Source organism: Papaver somniferum, chromosome 5, assembly GCF_003573695.1.
Source record: "Papaver somniferum cultivar HN1 chromosome 5, ASM357369v1, whole genome shotgun sequence".
In the NCBI taxonomy this organism is placed as follows: Eukaryota; Viridiplantae; Streptophyta; class Magnoliopsida; order Ranunculales; family Papaveraceae; genus Papaver; species Papaver somniferum.
This window is the reverse complement of record NC_039362.1, coordinates 142,170,398-142,187,259: the sequence shown is the minus strand read 5'-3', so window position 1 is coordinate 142,187,259 and position 16,862 is coordinate 142,170,398. Positions and strand designations below refer to the sequence as shown.

The 16,862-nt window shown below is 38.1% G+C and overlaps 3 protein-coding genes, 1 long non-coding RNA gene, 4 other non-coding genes and 1 pseudogene across 12 annotated transcripts; 5 read left to right on the top strand and 4 right to left on the bottom strand.

Annotated features, from left to right (window-relative positions):
* Nucleotides 1-251: 251 nt before the first annotated feature.
* Nucleotides 252-394, top strand: LOC113284704 (annotated as a pseudogene).
* A 472-nt stretch (nt 395-866) lies between these two features.
* On the top strand, nt 867-1,064 carry LOC113284675. Its single transcript, XR_003328314.1, has one exon. It is a non-coding gene; the product is annotated as a U2 spliceosomal RNA (small nuclear RNA).
* Nucleotides 1,065-1,675: 611 nt separating this feature from the next.
* Nucleotides 1,676-6,761, bottom strand: LOC113282992. Of its 2 annotated transcripts, none has more exons than XM_026532109.1 (5): nt 6,386-6,761; nt 3,681-4,011; nt 3,325-3,430; nt 2,432-2,575; nt 1,676-2,306 (listed from the first exon to the last, which is right to left on the bottom strand). In XM_026532109.1, exons 2-5 carry the CDS (start codon nt 3,788-3,790, stop codon nt 2,067-2,069), a joined length of 600 nt encoding a protein of 199 aa, XP_026387894.1. In that variant the 5' UTR covers nt 3,791-4,011; nt 6,386-6,761; the 3' UTR covers nt 1,676-2,066. The 2 variants fall into 2 exon arrangements, 1 of the variants encoding a protein (XP_026387894.1); XR_003327278.1 differs by lacking the exons at nt 1,676-2,306; nt 6,386-6,761 and adding exons at nt 2,696-2,988; nt 3,104-3,143 and having other exon boundaries at nt 2,441-2,575; nt 3,325-3,453; nt 3,681-3,791.
* LOC113284807 lies at nt 6,758-6,921 on the top strand. Its single transcript, XR_003328401.1, has one exon. It is a non-coding gene; the product is annotated as a U1 spliceosomal RNA (small nuclear RNA).
* Nucleotides 6,922-9,152: 2,231 nt separating this feature from the next.
* LOC113284673 lies at nt 9,153-9,348 on the top strand. The gene has a single exon (XR_003328312.1). It is a non-coding gene; the product is annotated as a U2 spliceosomal RNA (small nuclear RNA).
* A 1,760-nt stretch (nt 9,349-11,108) lies between these two features.
* LOC113284694 lies at nt 11,109-11,264 on the top strand. The gene has a single exon (XR_003328325.1). It is a non-coding gene; the product is annotated as a U4 spliceosomal RNA (small nuclear RNA).
* A 27-nt stretch (nt 11,265-11,291) lies between these two features.
* Nucleotides 11,292-12,547, bottom strand: LOC113282990 (serine/threonine-protein kinase EDR1-like). Of its 4 annotated transcripts, none has more exons than XM_026532107.1 (5): nt 12,485-12,547; nt 12,342-12,385; nt 12,175-12,251; nt 11,997-12,091; nt 11,292-11,524 (listed from the first exon to the last, which is right to left on the bottom strand). In XM_026532107.1, the coding sequence occupies exons 2-5, from the start codon at nt 12,358-12,360 to the stop codon at nt 11,404-11,406; spliced, it is 312 nt and encodes a 103-aa protein (XP_026387892.1). In that variant the 5' UTR covers nt 12,361-12,385; nt 12,485-12,547; the 3' UTR covers nt 11,292-11,403. The 4 variants fall into 4 exon arrangements, with proteins under 4 accessions (XP_026387892.1, XP_026387890.1, XP_026387891.1 ...); XM_026532105.1 differs by having other exon boundaries at nt 11,296-11,524; nt 12,175-12,256; XM_026532106.1 differs by lacking the exon at nt 11,292-11,524 and adding an exon at nt 11,533-11,835 and having other exon boundaries at nt 12,175-12,256.
* A 93-nt stretch (nt 12,548-12,640) lies between these two features.
* Nucleotides 12,641-14,049, bottom strand: LOC113279753 (serine/threonine-protein kinase EDR1-like). Its single transcript, XM_026528423.1, has 5 exons — nt 13,752-14,049; nt 13,608-13,648; nt 13,175-13,249; nt 12,889-12,989; nt 12,641-12,741 (listed from the first exon to the last, which is right to left on the bottom strand). Exons 1-5 carry the CDS (start codon nt 14,047-14,049, stop codon nt 12,729-12,731), a joined length of 528 nt encoding a protein of 175 aa, XP_026384208.1. The 3' UTR covers nt 12,641-12,728.
* Nucleotides 14,047-16,587, bottom strand: LOC113282991. Its single transcript, XR_003327277.1, has 3 exons — nt 16,264-16,587; nt 15,740-16,020; nt 14,047-14,672 (listed from the first exon to the last, which is right to left on the bottom strand). It is a non-coding gene; the product is annotated as an uncharacterized LOC113282991 (long non-coding RNA).
* Between the last annotated feature and the right edge of the window lie 275 nt (nt 16,588-16,862).

Genomic DNA, 16,862 nt, shown 5'->3' with positions numbered 1-16,862 from the left:
CCTCGTCTCTTGGGTTGCTCAAGGAAAATGCTAGGGTATTTCCTTATTCCTTGGAAACAGTTCTTAGTAAATCATTCCAGACCAACTGCAGTTTCTTAGATTTATTAGGGGGCCTAGTGGTAAGCTAAGAGAGTAGCTTAGTATGTTTCTGTCAACATAAGTAACAAATTTTCCCTCAGTCCCATGATTCAAATCTGTCATATGATTATAATTCCTGTTGGTAAGCTAAGAGAGTAGCATTACTCCGTAACATCTTTGCGCCTGGGAAATGACGCTGCTAATGACGTACTACGTGTCAGTTGCCAGTTAAAAGCTATTTCCAAATTCCTGCCTCGACCTTAAATCTCCCAAGGCAGCTGGAAATTTCTGGAATGGCCCTTTCTAATCAAGGGTTAAATCCATAGAATACTTCATGCTAATCTTCCTGCAAGAATGTGAACACACTTAGGACTAATCGTTCTGCAAGGATAGGCCAACGAAAAAATGAGCTCTTATTTATTGACCTGCACCTGAAGCTAGAACATCAGACTAACTTCAACATAAGCAAGCTTAGCTAAAACATCACCTGATCATACCATAAAGCCAACTATTGAATGCTAAAACATCTATCACTCCACAGTAAATAATTGCCGCCCTATTAAGCTTTGATCTCATGATCTGCACTTACCTACATCAAGCCAATTATTGTGCTCCAAATAAATTGGACCTAACCATGCCCATGGATTCATCTCAGTTCCCAATTAAACTTAACTTGTCCAAGGACTACTAAGGCATCGAAATCAAGATTTAGTCCCACACGGACTAGGCCAGAGTAGAGGAATTGAAACAAGACAATATAAAAACAGAAGCTCAAATTGAGAACAAGCATACCTTTCTCGGCCTTTTGGCTAAGATCAAGTGTAGTATTTGTTCTTATCAGTTTAATATCTGATATGTGAGCCATCGGCTCACACGATATTAAATTAATTATTTTCATGGGGGAGTTCCCATCACAGCAGCTTGCTGCTGGGGTTTTCACGCGTCGCCCTTGCGTTGCACTACTGCAAAGGCCTGGCGCACCCCCACCAAAACTAATGAAAAAATCGAGTTCATGCTTCACCTGGTATGGCTCAGGAACCCCAAAATTCAAACATCTCAACTTGGCAGTAATACCATGTATGTTTGTTGTTGCCAACTTCTTCTTGTATCTGGAGAATCAAAATGCAACCACAAATCGTGGAACTAAAGAAATAGCAGGTGAGCGTTCAACACCAGCGACTCCTCCATAAGTTTTTGCAAGCCCACTTAAGATATTACCTGTAGCTGCATAACCAAATGTGCACCAAAAGGTCGAAGAAAGGCGCAATAAGTGTCCCTTGCCGTCAGAATCAGATCCAACTGTCACAAGATCTGAAACGAGCTCACATTTGCAGACTGACCGAGTTGGTGGGTTACTTATGTACATGCTACATGCATGGCTAGTCTTGCTATTGCACAAACTCAGTTTCACGACTCTGCTAGGAATCTAAGGCTATGTTTGGTTGATCTCTATCTATCCAGTCATGCTGTTTAATCAAGCTATCCTTTGATTGGAAGTGTATTCTTACTGCATAGTCCTTTTCAGGGCTAAAATTGCATTAACTAGCTTGTAGAGATTTGTGTGGTTGAGTTCAGTGAAAATGATCGATTTGTCAAGTAATCAACCAATCAAATGAACATGTCAAATATACACTCTTCAGAGGAGTGTGCACAAAATTGAACTCCTTCCATACATGTATATATGTGATCAAAATGTTTTACACTGGAAGGTATTAATGCTGAGTGTTCAAAATTGTGGCATCCAAAAAAACATTATCAGAAGCTGCCATTGTTCCTAGTCTCCGAGTGTGTCAAACTTGCGGCATTAAAAAAAAACATGCTTCTGCTAGAGAGACTCACTTTTTTCTCTTCTGTTAGAGAAACATAATTTTTTCAGAGGAAACTACAACAGATATCCTAAGGAAGAATCATATCAACAAAATTAAAATTGCATTCTTTACACGTATCAGCTGAGTATGCCATGATTCAGAAAAAAAAAATCATCACGTTCACTCATGGTCCTCCACTTCTTCTCCAAGCAAGTCATCATAAGTTACAGGTACCCGAATCCTATTCAGAACAGATATACATTCTCTTTTTATATTACAAGCTGCGGGTCTACAGTTTAGAGGAGGTGCAAGGGCAGTTCCAGCTGATGTGTGGTTAATCATTGGACCAGCAATTGAGGATTGTGCAGTCTTTTGCAAAGACGGGTTTAATTCCTTTGGCGCTTGTTGTTTGAATTGCCTCTGCATTAGAGAAAGATATGATATCCAAAAAAAATTTAGAATGAAGTCATGAACACGCATTAAAATTTCAAAATACGTAAGAGCCTGGAGAAAGAAATACGTAACGCAAAAATATTTAGTCAAACCTCAATTTCCTTGCCCTTGACCATGATCTCTTTGTAAGCATTAGGGTCACGTTTCTTCAGAATGCCCCATAATATGCCACCACCATAGCGATGATGCTTTCCATCAGCAGTCATCTGTCCTCCACATGCCTGAATTGCATCCACCTGCAAGTTTAAAATTTCTATTTACAAATTCCAAGAAAATTCTGAAAGAATAATGACAAGTAAGTTTGTTTTCAGGATATTAAAGTAAAAAAAGATTATCCAACAGAAAGTAGCACATACAGGTGAGTTGATATGCAAGATTCTTCCTTCTTTAGTTCTTTACTTTCATTCTTGGGAGTAACTCTAGGATTTTGCATAACTAGTAAGGTCTTATTTTTACATTTGCATTTCTTTGTGTTCCTTCTTGTTCCACGGTTTCTTTTCAACATAATGTTCAACTTGCATGTCTAAGCTTACATGTCGAAAATGTGGTGAAACTCCAGTTTACCAATTTACCTAGATAGCTGCGATTCTCTAGTTTGCAGCTATTGGAAACAAATCTTCACTCTTACTGCAAACTTTCCAATGGTAGTCTACAGTTGATAATAACACCAAAAATGAGTCACTGGATCAGAAACCAACATTGACACAACACATAGACTTAAAACAACTTTAGAGCGTTCAGCTCAATTACAGACATAGACGTACCATGTTCGAAACCACTCATTCCTTGGATCTGTGTACAAACCTGCTAACGAGAGTAAAATACAGTTTTAACTCGATGAGTATTGTGGGGTTACAAGCTGGACAATACACACACTGCGAAAAGTGTCACTTTAATAGTTTTATTCCTGGAAATTGTCACTCAAAAAAGAACATCATGGTCACAATTCACTTGCACAATATGTAAAAGAGAAAAAACATCTCACCTCGTTGACAATATCGCTCAGAGCAGAGACACCAAGAACACCCACAGCATTCCAAACAAGATAAGTTTTTCTCTCCTTCAAGCATTTACAAGTATCAATAACGAACCTACAGACATAGAAAAACCAAACCTAATAAGAACTAAGTCAGTATTGTACGAAATTAAATAATCCCACACCTTACACCTTACATAGAACAGGTAAAATTAGAAATCAATTTAGTCAAATAAGAACAACCAACTTCTTCTCTAACCAGAAGACAAATCTATTTCCTTTTCGTCATGTATTCTTTTCTTTGTCAGTTAGACAATTTATCTTACTAAGAAAAAGAAAATGGTAAGAATTGATGGTAAGCTTACTTATTCATGTTTTTGATAGCTGGGGCAGGACCAGTCTTCTTGTTTTTATTCTTCTTCTTCTTGTTTGTATTAGATGCTTGGTTTACTGTAACGTCACCCCTGCTTCCCATTTATGTCAATCCTAAGTCTCCAATCTTCCCCGTGCACTCTCCTTCCACAGACTTACTAGTTTCAGTCAACTGCAAACTACCAATTTGTATCCTACACTCCCCTTCTTCCAAAGTCTCTGAATCAAGCATGTCAGCATCTTGATAATCTTCTAGACTATCGTCTTCGTAGATAGCTTTTAATAAATTCTCACTCCCCTCCATGAAACCTAATAACTAATAACCTAAACAAGAAAGCGCAAAAGGTCATCAAATTGCACAAATGTACACAAAAAAACTCAGGATTTAAGAACTATGTGCTGTACAAAAAATCTGTAAAGCATAATTAACGAGCACTGATGATGAGAAAAAAAATTAAGACATTGAACTTCTATTTTAACTTTAATACTAAGCTGTGATAGAAGCATAACTTGAACTACAATTGTTAACTATTTTATAGACAGCTGATTCTGTTGTCTTTGTTGCAGGTAAAATCATAAATGGAATTAACGGAGATATCACCATTGATCGCTATAATCTGGTAAGCATATTCAGCATTTGACATGACAACAATTTCCCATCACTTTATATGGATTTCACACACTCCCAAGTCGCCACATGTCGACACCGCAATCATTCTAGATTTTGGTGAAGCCATGTCAGCACTAACTATCCTGATTGGCTATTCATATAAGACAAAATCCAACAGGCAACCCCAGACAGAACAGACAACCTCAACAGTCGCTTAAAAATTATACATTTGCATTTAACAGCCGCTTAAAAAAGATACGGTACATCTGTATATATTTTCGCACCTATTGGTGGTGGCTTTACTTAGATCTCTCAGAAATGTCGCCAAAGTAACAAAGGTCACATCTTTCCAGATGATTTTTAACCCCCTCAAAGGAAGCAAAAGAAAAAACGTAACCTTAAACAATATTATTACCAAAAGTCAACAAGGTAACTCTTTTTCTAACCGGCACAATCCATGAAGATATATCCCCTGTTCCAAATCATAACCTTTTAGCTTTAGATTTAGGATATCACATCGTTTTGTAACATTATAAATACACATGCACACTACAGCAAAACTACCAAACCCACCACTTTGCATTTCCAAAATTCCAAAAGAATGGACGATGACAGAGAATAGCATGAGGCTATGGAAGAGACAGTTACTTGCCCATCCAGTAAGTTATTACTAAAATGCTTACTGCGTTGTTACTATTTTGCGAAATAACAAATGCAGAAGAACTATGGAACCGGTAGTGGAGACTCCTATCTGATGATATTAAACATGGACAAAAAACTGTATCAGACAGTGAAGATTTTGAGATCGAAGATGAACAACTCAAAAAGAAAACATGCTCATCAGTCAAGAGCTATATGGCACTACAAACCTCCACTTTTGAGGTTTTTCTATGGCTGCACAAGGGATTGAACATCGAGCAAAGAAAGGTGCTCGAGGCAGTAACAGAGGCGGTACATAAAAGGTAAAACAGGGGAGTGGTTTTCGTCTTAGGAAGTGGTGGGACAGGAAAAACTTATCTATGCTAAATCTTGGCAGCCGCATTAAGTTCAAGAACAAAAATCATTTTAAGAGTAGCTTATAGCGTCACTGTCATTGCCTGAAGAGAGGACAGTGCACTCATTACAAAATGCCCCTAGAATTTGATGAAACTAATGCTGTGACATACCGAAAGAAACACGTTTGGCGGTGTTAATATGCACGGTAGACTTAGATTCTGATAAAGCAAAGTCATAAAGAACCAACGGGTTTCACACAACATTGTGTACAAAGTCTTAAGTAATTTACACTCGGGTAGCAGTCAATACACAATTTGATCTGGTTGATAGTAAAATATACCTACATAACATAGAAAATGGCAGGCCCTGCCCAAAATTACTTTTGAACAGACCAAAAATTATCTTAGCAACATCCTCATACTTGAGATATTCTATCCCTCAGTCAGATAGTTAGTGCCCAATAGCTCCAATTAATGATTCCTAAACTACTACCATTTATTTAATGAATCTAGGAGCATCAAGGAGATAGAGTAGAGAGTAAAGGCATCTCAATTACTCATCTATAGACAATATCTTACATATCCAACTGAAATATCCAGACGGAAACATTTCAATACAGTTAATGATGACGATTTGGATGACAAAATCAAAAAATAGATTTAAATTCAAGTAAACTGCATAATAAAATGAGATTCAACATACAATTCAGTAACTTAAGAGCTTGTTGAAGTAGAAATGAACAAGTGCTCCAATTTAATGGTCAGTCCTTTTAGACCCATGAGAAGCATCAAAACCCTAGTGATGAAGACAATAGATATAGAGGTGATGGATTATCTGGGTGTCAATAGTTACCGCTTCTAGATTTCATGGGAGGGACAAATTATACCTAGTTAAATACCAATATCATGACTTCAAATCAAGAATTTCATTTGATGAATTCATCACAAACAAAAATTGAAGACAAAGATAAACCCTAAACCCTTGATTTATTACAGACCCAATAAAGAAAAAAAAATCAAACTTACATAATCGAATACCAGAGAGCCTGATTAAAAGAGAGGAGTAAAGAATTGGGGTTCGAATTGATCGTACCTTAAATATGCAAGTGAATCCGAGATGATGATGCAAATAATTTTCCACCAAGATCGATTACTAGTCTTACGTTGGCTTGAGCTGGAGTTCCTTGGTTGATTTTGATCGTATATTATACCGTCATGTTTAGGAATAGTTGATGTAGGTTTCCGAGCATTAGAGAAAAGAAAAAAATGAGCAGAAGAAGAAGAAGAAAAGCCACAAGACCACTGGTGCTGAACGGTGTAACATCTCGGTGTTTATTTTCCTCCCATATAGATAAAACCTGATAATGTTTCTCTCCGCAAAACGATTAGTCCCACACTGCTTGTGTTCATTCAAGAGACAAGGAACGAGCGAGTATAAGTAGATGAGACATGGGAATGGGAAAACATACTTACCTGGACGGGGTCTATGGATGATCAAGAAGGTCCATGGCCTAGGTTAGCGACCTCCATTGCACACTAAGGAGGGGTGCTCGCCTAAGATCTCCCCAATGAGGGAGAGTCTACGTCATAATTTGTTCCCGAGGGGGAACGCGTCCGCGCGGCCCCTGCCAATTCTAAACCAAATATTACCTTACTGGTCAATGGAAGGCTCTGGATACTTGTGTTCCTTCTACCATTAGCATAATATACGAGAATGAATCAAAGTGAATACTATTTCAATCCCCTTTTTAGGTTTTCCTTACCTCGAGAAGAATCACTAGGAAGGCAACCTTTCCTTCACCTAGAAGCAGAATGAGTACATTTCAGAAGCTTATTATTTCTCCTTTGGTTAGCAAGTCCAGAAAGATTAGTTGGAGGTGAATGATTAGTTGCCTATTTTTGGAGGGTTTCTCTTTCTTTAAGAAGAACCGAATGATCCTCAAAATAAAAAAAATTGCGTTTCTACAGGTTCAAAACATGCAAACCGACGACATCGATGGTTGTCAACACATTAAGCTTTATATACCACTATTTACTTGAGTCTCCATGTTCAATTTTCCTATTTGCAATGGATATTTTTCCTCAGCGTACGACCTAAAGCAAAATTCCTTTAATGAAAATTAGAACTAATCATTTCCAGTGAATAGAAGAAAGATGGTAACAATACTATGCAATTGAACATCGAGTACGCAACTGAACTAATGACACTCCACGCGTCCTCTTATTGATAGTGCTAAAAACGTTCAAAGAAACTTTATGGATCTGCTCCTCCATGTTGAATCAGATAACCTTAGTCTCAGCAGAAGCAATATCAAAGGTGGCGAGACTTGGTCTTAAAAACATTAGCTAATATAGTTGATGCTTGAAGTTTTTGGCGGGGACGAAACCTCTGCAACTGTCATAGAATGGATTATGTCAGAACTTATAAATAATCAAAACTGACCAAGAAATTGTTTGGAAACAAAACTAAAGTGCCTGGTAGTTTGCTAGAGAGTACTTAGCTAAGGCTGTTTTTGCAGTGAAATTAGCAAACCTTTACTAGGAAGGCAAATTTGAAAATACACTCATGCCCATAAACTCGTCTCTGCCCAAATTTGTTCCTAGGAAACTCTATTTTCTAAGGCAGACGTGTACTGTTGGAACAATTGCCGATTTCACACCTGCAAAACAGAGATTAAGACACGAAACAAACTGACGGCTGAGTCACGACCAGGTCGCTCTCTTTAGGACGTTTCGTGGCTCTGCCTTGAATTTTGTGCAAGCAGTTATTTTCCGCCACAATGCCCCCAGGATAGAACAGCCGAGAAAAAAAAAACTCATTCGATCTCTCACGCACACAATGAGAAATTGATCATTTTTACTCTCTCTATTTTGCTAAGTATTTTTGGTCTCTTGATTAAAACATAATTAAGTGCAGTAAAACGGTTTGAAAAATTCTTTTAAACACAACAAAAATACTTTCCAAATTCAAGAGACCTCCCAAGACCCCCAAAGCCCCGCTCCCGGACTAATGTTAATATATATAATAATATATATGCACAATCAGTAAGAGGGATTCGATCCTGAGACCACTCTTCCAAATAACTAATAGAAAATCAATCTGAAATCAAACAAACAGTTACTGCAGAGGTACATCAAAAAGACTGTTGTTCAGTACCTTACATGATGCTCGGGAACCGTCTAACTGCATTCACAAACAAATAAGAAAAAAACGGAGATACATAGCGGATCAAGACACTGAAAACAGTTCAAGCAATTAATAAAACTATGTAACATCCAATACAACAATCTAATTGTATAACCATGTTCACTACTACTTTTCATTCATAATTTTTATCACCAAACAATGGCTGTCTCTCTTCTTTCCGAGCAAAACAAAACCGCAAACTAGAGTAATTCTTATTTAAATTGCATTATGCCGCAAATATCTTTCCTGACCACATCTCCTGGTGTTGCTCAAGGAACACATTACAGACCAAGATGCAGTTTCTTAGATTTTGTAGAGGCCAAAGGGCCTAGCAGTAAGCTATACAGTAGCTTACTATATTTCTGTCAGTGGAAGTAACAAGTAATAGTTCCATGATGTTCAAAGCTGAAGGTGTCGTAACTAGTTGATGCATTGCTTCGAAAATATCTTTGCAACCATCAAGCCAATTATTAAATACTAAAATCATCACTTAACGATGATTAAATGCCACTCCATCAAGCTTTAATCTCATGCATCAGGCGAATTATTGTGCTCCAAATAAACTGGACTCGTATCAGTCCCATGGAGATCGAGATAAGGTCCCACATGGACTAGTCCAGAGCAGCGGAATGGAAAAGAGACGGTATAAAAAAGAAGCTCAATGAGAACAAGCATACCTTTCTCGGCCTTTTGGCTAAGATCAAGTGTAGTATCTGTTCTTATCAGTTTAATATCTGATATGTGAGCCATCGGCTCACACGATATTAAATTAATTTTTTTCATGGGGGAGTTCCCATCACAGCAGCTTGCTGCTGGGGTTCTCACGCGTCGCCCTTGTTGCACTACTGCAAAGGCCTGGCGCACCCCCACCAAAACTAATGAAAACATCGAGTTCATGCTTCACCTGTTATGGCTCAGGAACCCCAAAATGCAAACATCTCAACTTGGCAGTAATACCATGTATGTTTTGTTGCCAACTTCTTCTTGTATCTGGATGGAATCTCAAGGGTCATCACCACCATGTCTAATATTCTTGTTTCAGAAAGAAATTTGGTATTGTTGACTGTCGAGTTTAACTCCCTCTCAAGACTAGAACTTTTCTTATGCTTGGGACCTAAATTACTGTACCATTCTTATTTTCTAGTAATTTTTTATGGATTTGTTTTGGTTCAGTTGGGATCTGCCTTGAAACTCGGAAGTCTTAATAGCTTCTCTGTCAGGTGGTGAGTTGAGTTCCCGGCTCTTTCCTATTTGTGTATTTTCATTCTTTGGTTTAATGACAAGGTTTACACAGTTAGCCGCTTCTTCTCCCAATTTTTGGGTTTCTTGCTCATAGTTTTTCTTAACACAAATGAATTCTTTATCCTTAATCTTCTTTTTCTTTGATGATTAATCTTCCGCCTTTTTTTTTTTCCGTCCAGTCCAGGTGAGTTGACCCGGTGACAATCTGCACCAACCAAATAATGATGAAAGTCTAAGGTTTTGAACCTCAAATCCCACGCAATTGACACCATCACTAACGCTTGCCATCTCCACACACTGTTGGGAAAGATGAAAAGCTACACCTGGTGGCTCATTCAGTTTAAGCAAATGCATTGCAGATCGAACACCGTTATTTAGAATGCTAATTAACCAGAGTGCATAATGGATCAGTGTATCTTGTAAATTTATCTCAAATGGGATGGAAAAATGTGATAATCAAAGAGGTGGGAATGTTCTTCGCTATTTCAATCAGCACTTGTTACCTGCACGAACATCGCGCTGCACACAGTTCTCTACCGCAGGTTAGCAAATTGATATTTTCCAATTTCCCGTGCTAGATGTTGCTCTGTTGTTAGAGCTGATTACACAGCTTTGCAGAGCAGCAAAGCAACAAAACCATGGACAGCTTTGCAGAGCAGCAAAGCAACAAAACCATGCACCAGCCGGGAATCCAACCAGGGTCTGTACCGTGGCAGGGTACTATTCTACCACTAGACCACTGGTGTTGAACGTTGTAACATCTTGGTTTTTATTTTCCTCGCATATAAATCAGTTGATGTTTCTACCCAGCAAAACGATCAGTCCGTGGTGAAATGCATTAGAAGAAGCTACTCTTGTTGAGCCTGGATGCAATATTACTCCAACCACTATGTCTGGAATATGTCTCCAACTGCAGTTCCATTTACAGTCTTGCATACAACATTCATGGTGCAGACAACTACTTGTTGTCTTTTACCATTTGCACAATACATGAGAATTGCTTGAAGGGGCAGACAAACAAGGAGGGATCAAAATATGATCATTGAAGAAATAATATCAGAGTAATTTTGGTGAGTCTCAGAATCTCAGATCTTGCAAACATCAGTTTAAGTATTTTAAAGTTGACCATTGAAGTTTTTGTACGGATTTGCAGAACCTGTTTGTTGGCGGAAGCTATACCTCTGCAACTGCCATGGAACGGCCCATGCCAGAACTTATCAAGAATCATAAGGTGGCGAAGAAAGCACAAGGAGAAATAAGAAGAGTACTTATCTAAGGCTGTTTTGGCAGTGAAGCTAGCAAACCTTTAGTCCCACATCCTTCTAATCTGAGATGGGAATGCGAATGAAGGTATTATAAAAACTAGTCGATGCAGCCTGTTCAAGTTATCTTTGCGCTTGGGGCAATGACGCAGCTAATGAGGTAATAACCGAGGCGCGTCAATTGCTGGTTGAAAACTATTTCCAAACCCCCTCCTCGGCCTTGGGTCTCCTAGGGCCGTCGAGAATTTCTGGAAGGGCTCCCTCTAATCAAGGGTAAAGCCCTACAATACTTGGAAACTAAAATTTTATGTAGCGTTTACAAACCAAAGTAGAGTTCAGTCCATTCAATACAATATTTACAGTCGTAAGTAATGTAGTATTAAGAATTACTAAGAAAGCATTTCTTTCTTGTGCTTCCAATTAGGCATCGGCAAAGGCTGAAGAAGAGGCATTTTGTTGTTTGAGTGCTTCAATCTGTTCTCTTCTTAGCATGGTTCTCATATTCGACCTTGGGTCATAGAATAAATATCCATTACTTGTCCTAATCAATCACAAAAACCAACAGACAGTGGTATCATATTAAGGAAATAAAAAGTTAAAACCTGATTTTTCCGGATAATCCTTAACCTTTCTTCTGCTCTTTCTAACTCGTTTTGTACTTGACTCTTACATTCACCATGGCCTAATGTGGTGCATAACAAAAAAAAGTTCTACATATATCTAGACAGAAAGGCGGCAAGGTCCTATATATCATATGTTGGCTTTTGAACAAAATTATGTCTCAGCATAGCTTTCAACTTTTCAAGCACTTCCTCGAATGTTGGGCGGCATTTTGGCTGACAAGCACTTCCTCTAATCAAATTGCAGTTACAAGTTAGAAAAAAGATTTTTCACTGACAATTTTAGATACTGCTATGTGTACTCGAACTGTTTTGTGGAAATGCTTAACTGAACATAGAGCTGATTATTTGACCTGTATAAAAACAAAAGCACGTTCCAAGATAAGCACAAACCTGTGCCAGCAACTCTCGATTAGAGATGCCCAGAGTGGGTCAGTGTCTTTTGGTATCTCATTTCGTTGGTTCATGAATCCTACAGCGGCAATCACCTGCGTAGTTCATCTCCACAATCCATACCTTGAGTAAGAATGTTACTTGATTATCACAGAATCATATCATGTGATGAACATACCTGCTTTGGGTTCAGGTCATTCCAAGGGATTTTTAGTGTGGCAAGCTCCCATAGAACAACTCCAAAGCTATATACATCTGACCTAATTAGTTTCCAATGTATCCGTTAGAATTTGCGGATCGAGCAAGAAAATAAAAGAGTGCAATCTCAAGAATTTGCTCGCTTACTTCTCATCTGCTGGCTCATTACGGATAACCTCTGGAGCCATCCACTGAAGTTGCAAAAAACAGCAAACAAAAAAATCTTGTTTCAAAGCTACAGCAAAAGGAAGCAAAAGAACTAACGCAATGCTTATTATGACGTGTGTTACCGTTCAATTTCCGGTACTTGTTAGGAATGTTGCATATTTCAGCCGTGAGAGACCAAAATCACCACCTAACATGAAAACAATATCAAGGAGGTTAATGAATTATTTTCCTTCTCCGTATTAGCATATTATTAGCATCCCAGAAGATAGATAATAAGTACCTTCACACTCCAGTTCTTATCAACCAAAAGATTTGATGACTTCAAATCACGGTGAATGATTGGTGGGTTGTGACGATGAAGGTAATTCATTCCTCGTGCCTGCAAAAGAGGTAGACCCAGAAACGATATTTATATCTGAAATCTGGTTCCTGATGAACTTTCCTTAATAGAAGTTGTTGAAAGGAATTGAAAGGTAAATTATCCAGTAAGCAAACAATGAAAAACGGATAAATGTAGAGAACGAACCGTGGAAGGAACTCAGTGACAATACACAGATGCGGAGGTGAAGTTACCACCCCCATAAAGAGTACCACGTTTGGATGCCTCAGCCTCTTCATCAGTAATACCTTCATTTTTAATACAGTACATACTTTTAGCATAGAAATTTAATCCAATTCTACAGATGACAGAAATCTGAAACCTAAGCAATAGATTCACAGCGAAATCCAGTAATATATAGACCTGTCTCCGAAACTTCTTTAAGCAATATAACTATTTGATGATAAAACTTAGCTTGAGTTCATAAACAAACCTCTTGTCTGAAGGAATGTTGCATTAGCAAGTCTTCTGAGTAATCAAAGTTCAAAAATACTTTGATTGCACAATCCTGCGAGATATGGAAATGAGTTCCTTTTAACAGCTTGTTGGAATACAATCCCTCTGCACCATTCTGGGGCCAGGTTGGGTGACAAATGCTAGATCCTACAGTATATTGTTTGCTCCATTGTTTTTGAAAACCATGTAACGAGTCAGGTTTGACCCTAACCTATGCAGGGTTGGTAGGTCATGGGTAAAAAGTATGTGCTTCTTTCTCTTTTTACCTTCTAATTATCTGTCGGAGGATATACCTAATCATTTTCAAATTGACAATGTAGTCTGACAGAGATGCTCCATTAATGTGAATTCTATAAGATGTGGTACTTCTATCAAGAAATGTAGATTTCAAGATGGAAAGAGAAATATACCGTGCCGCACCAAAGACCATGGTACACAGTTGCACATGAACCTGAGACCCAACAACAAAATATTATGGATAAGACAAAAGAACTTCATAGTTGATAAAGTAACACAGAAGTAAATGCTTTAGCAATAATGTAAATATTTACTACCTCGCCCAATCTGCTCACCGAATGTCAAATTGTTCAACGAGATATCATAATTAAAATAATCTGTTTCCATATAAAAATTGCGACGAGGACTGCTTCTACTGCCCATGCTACTTGTTCCATCACTGTTAGTAGAATAGGATAGGGATCTAGAGACTTCATTGCCACCCGCAACCTGCGGGATTTGTTGGCTCTCCCAGGACCATGATATTCCCTTCACTCTAGAAGTTATCATCTTGTAGACACCATTCTTACTTGCATCCTTGCCATCAGAAGAATTTCTAAAAGGATTCTTGGGCATATGTTCTCAAGGGAAGGGTGCACCCTGTGGTCAGAGAGAGCGGCTTCCAATGTTTTCGTTTTCAGACATACTTTATTTTTTGATCTCGATATCGGATACAAAGTTGTGTTATTAGAGAAAGAGAGAGATAGACGCATAAAAAGGAAGAAGAAGAAGAGATGGTTTACATTCTTAATAAATCAAAACTTACCAATTTTGGTATCAGCCAAGATGTAATAGATTTCAGAGGCTTGTGCCGAGCATCAAAATCAGGTTTGGTTGTTGTTAGACCACCATTATGCAGCCAACTAGAGCTGGGATAAGAATTATCTTTTAAAGGTTTTGTACCAAGAGAATCTGGTACCAAGGTTTCTTCAAAAGACTTCGAAGCAATTGTTACACAAATGATTCCAACCAAAGTACCACTATCATCATATAACGGGGCACCGGTGGCAAGTACTTGAAATAGCCGGCATTGCTTATTCCTGGCAGGAAAAATCCCTGTCCAGTTTTCCCCTGAGGCATTTCTTTGAAGTATTTCATTCGCTGCATTGATGTCCTGCACCTCAATTATGAAGCCATTGATATTCTGACCAAGAGCTTCAGATGCAGAGTAACCATAAATTTGTGCAGCTGCTCTATTCCTGCAATAACATTGTAAAACGTTTAAGATCCGAAATTCTGATCTACTATCCATAAGCATATTTATAGGTGGAAGTGTAGTATATATGTTACATAAACTACACTATGTGAACTGAAAACGACATCAATCTGAGCTCAAATTTGGAGGGGGACTAGGAAATAAAATGAATGAACCCAACAAGTTTTATTTGGCGTCTTCCTTCACATTCCCTCATTTGTTACTTTTTCGGTTTCTTTTAGGTGGTTCAACCAAAGCTAAAAACACTCACCAGTAAACTATCACCATCTTGATCAACAAATGGAGTGCCTGGCCCATTGACTGCAAGATATCCAAATACTGTTTATTCATGAAATCTATACTTCCTCTTGGAGGATTATTTGGAACATTTAGGCTACTAATCTCACTATGTTTACAAATCCTAACACCAGTACCCACTTTCCTAGGATTGGCAGATCTTGATTCCTCAGTTACTTTTGACTGAGATTAATATCCGATCCCTGGAGTGCTTGCATGAAGGATTAACTGTGACATGGTTTTTTTGAGGCTGGCATCTCCAGCCTCCAGTTCTTGAATCCTCTTCTGCAGTAGCTGTGCTAGTGGAACATCCATATTACTGGGGACAGACCTCCATAGCACACTCAAAGTGGAACTCATAAAAGAAACATTAAGAATCCAAGATTCTTTATATAGTAGTGTTGTTTATAAGTTTCTGTTTCTCAAATTATTCTTGACTCTTCATAACTTGATAAGTTAATCGTATTCTTTTAAATTCCATGTTTAGAGTTCCAACATTCCAAGATTAATATCACTAGCAGGTTTGGACATTTATATCAGTTAACCATGTACAAAATATGGTTTGTGCACATACAGAAACATACAAATTTATAAATCAACAAAGGCTCGTCTTACTAGCATATGAAACAAGGTTGTAATCTGTGCACAGATGTATCAAAGATGCAACCCAAGTATGGTAACACTAAGATAGGACAACAATATCAAACACTGAAACAGTAAGAGACAGCAAATTGATGAATCAGTCAAAAAAGAAATATGTAACAAGATAAGCACCTGCACTTGAGTAGCTAGAGTCCTCATTGTCGGACCATGCCTTTTCGGAACCTCATCAGCTGCCAGAATTAGATTTTGTATTGCATAATAACAACATTTGGCATGTGCTCAGAAACGGAATTAGTTGGTGTTATGTTTGACATTTGTTGATGGAGGTTGGAATTCAAGCAAAGACTTGGGGTTGTTATTGGTGGGCATCAGTTTCAGCCTTCAGGATACTCTTGGGGATCATTTGATATCTCCAAGGTGATATACACCACCTGCACCAGAGCCACCACAACCTACACTAGACATGTTTCGTCAAAGTGTTGCTTTTGAAATATAACACTCTTCATCAAAAACTATGGTTAAAAAACTAGTCAAATGAAACGAAACCTTGATTATTAGTAGTATTTTAGGGAAATTCAATAAAGGTTGGAGACATTGAAAGAAAATCACAGAAACCCTAGGAAATCAGGAAAACTGTAAGAAACCACGACTCTAAATCAGTCAAGTAAAATCAAACTTAATATCGGCATACATACATTCCATTAGACTCCCCTTGTAAATCAATTAGATGAATAAGAATCTCCATTGAAGCTCTCTTTTCTCTTTTCCAATCACCAAAACAGGTGTGTCCTCTACATCACTATTTTCTGTCACAATACCATCAGTAGAGTTATGTAGAAACAAAATCCCCCCTCCAATCAGACATTTCCCTTCTTCCGAATCTGAGTGAGATAAATCATAACCCATTTCTAATTGCAGAATTGTTATTAGGATTTCAAATTTTCACTTATCGCCTGAAAAGAGTTAAAACAGACAGATGTGAAGTTTAAGATTTTGGTGTGTGTTTATAAAGCTTACAGAAGTTTAGTCCCATCGTACAGGTTACATATTTTCCTTTGGTTTATATTCCGATAGACCAGGCTATTGGTTCTGCCTGGGTGGGGTCATTGGAGTTGTTCTTTTTGTTGTTGTGTGCGCGCGCGCTGCTGTGGCCTGTCTTCCTGTGCTGCTTTTTTGTTTTGGCTCGTGAAAATTAGAGCAGTTCCTGTATAGAATGAACAAATCACGGATTTGTTTATTTTGTTTTCACTATGGACTCAACAAACTTGAAAAAAGGATGGACAAACCAACAAAA

Excerpts from the sequence above, each read along its gene's own strand:
- LOC113282992 (XM_026532109.1), bottom strand. The coding sequence starts at position 3,790 with ATGGGAAGCAGGGGTGACGTTACAGTAAACCAAGCATCTAATACAAAC. Across the intron at positions 3,431-3,680 it reads GCTATCAAAAACATGAATAA|GTTCGTTATTGATACTTGTA; the intron begins GTAAGCTTACCA and ends CTATGTCTGTAG. Across the intron at positions 2,576-3,324 it reads TGAGCGATATTGTCAACGAG|GTGGATGCAATTCAGGCATG; the intron begins GTGAGATGTTTT and ends TTAAACTTGCAG.
- LOC113282990 (XM_026532105.1), bottom strand. The coding sequence starts at position 12,382 with ATGGCTCCAGAGGTTATCCGTAATGAGCCAGCAGATGAGAA. Across the intron at positions 12,257-12,341 it reads AATGAGCCAGCAGATGAGAA|GTCAGATGTATATAGCTTTG; the intron begins GTAAGCGAGCAA and ends GAAACTAATTAG. Across the intron at positions 11,525-11,996 it reads ATCGAGAGTTGCTGGCACAG|GACAAGTAATGGATATTTAT; the intron begins GTTTGTGCTTAT and ends GTGATTGATTAG.
- LOC113279753 (XM_026528423.1), bottom strand. The coding sequence starts at position 14,049 with ATGCCCAAGAATCCTTTTAGAAATTCTTCTGATGGCAAGGATGCAAGT. Across the intron at positions 13,649-13,751 it reads CGGTGAGCAGATTGGGCGAG|GTTCATGTGCAACTGTGTAC; the intron begins GTAGTAAATATT and ends GTTGGGTCTCAG. Across the intron at positions 12,990-13,174 it reads AACATTCCTTCAGACAAGAG|GTATTACTGATGAAGAGGCT; the intron begins GTTTGTTTATGA and ends TTAAAAATGAAG.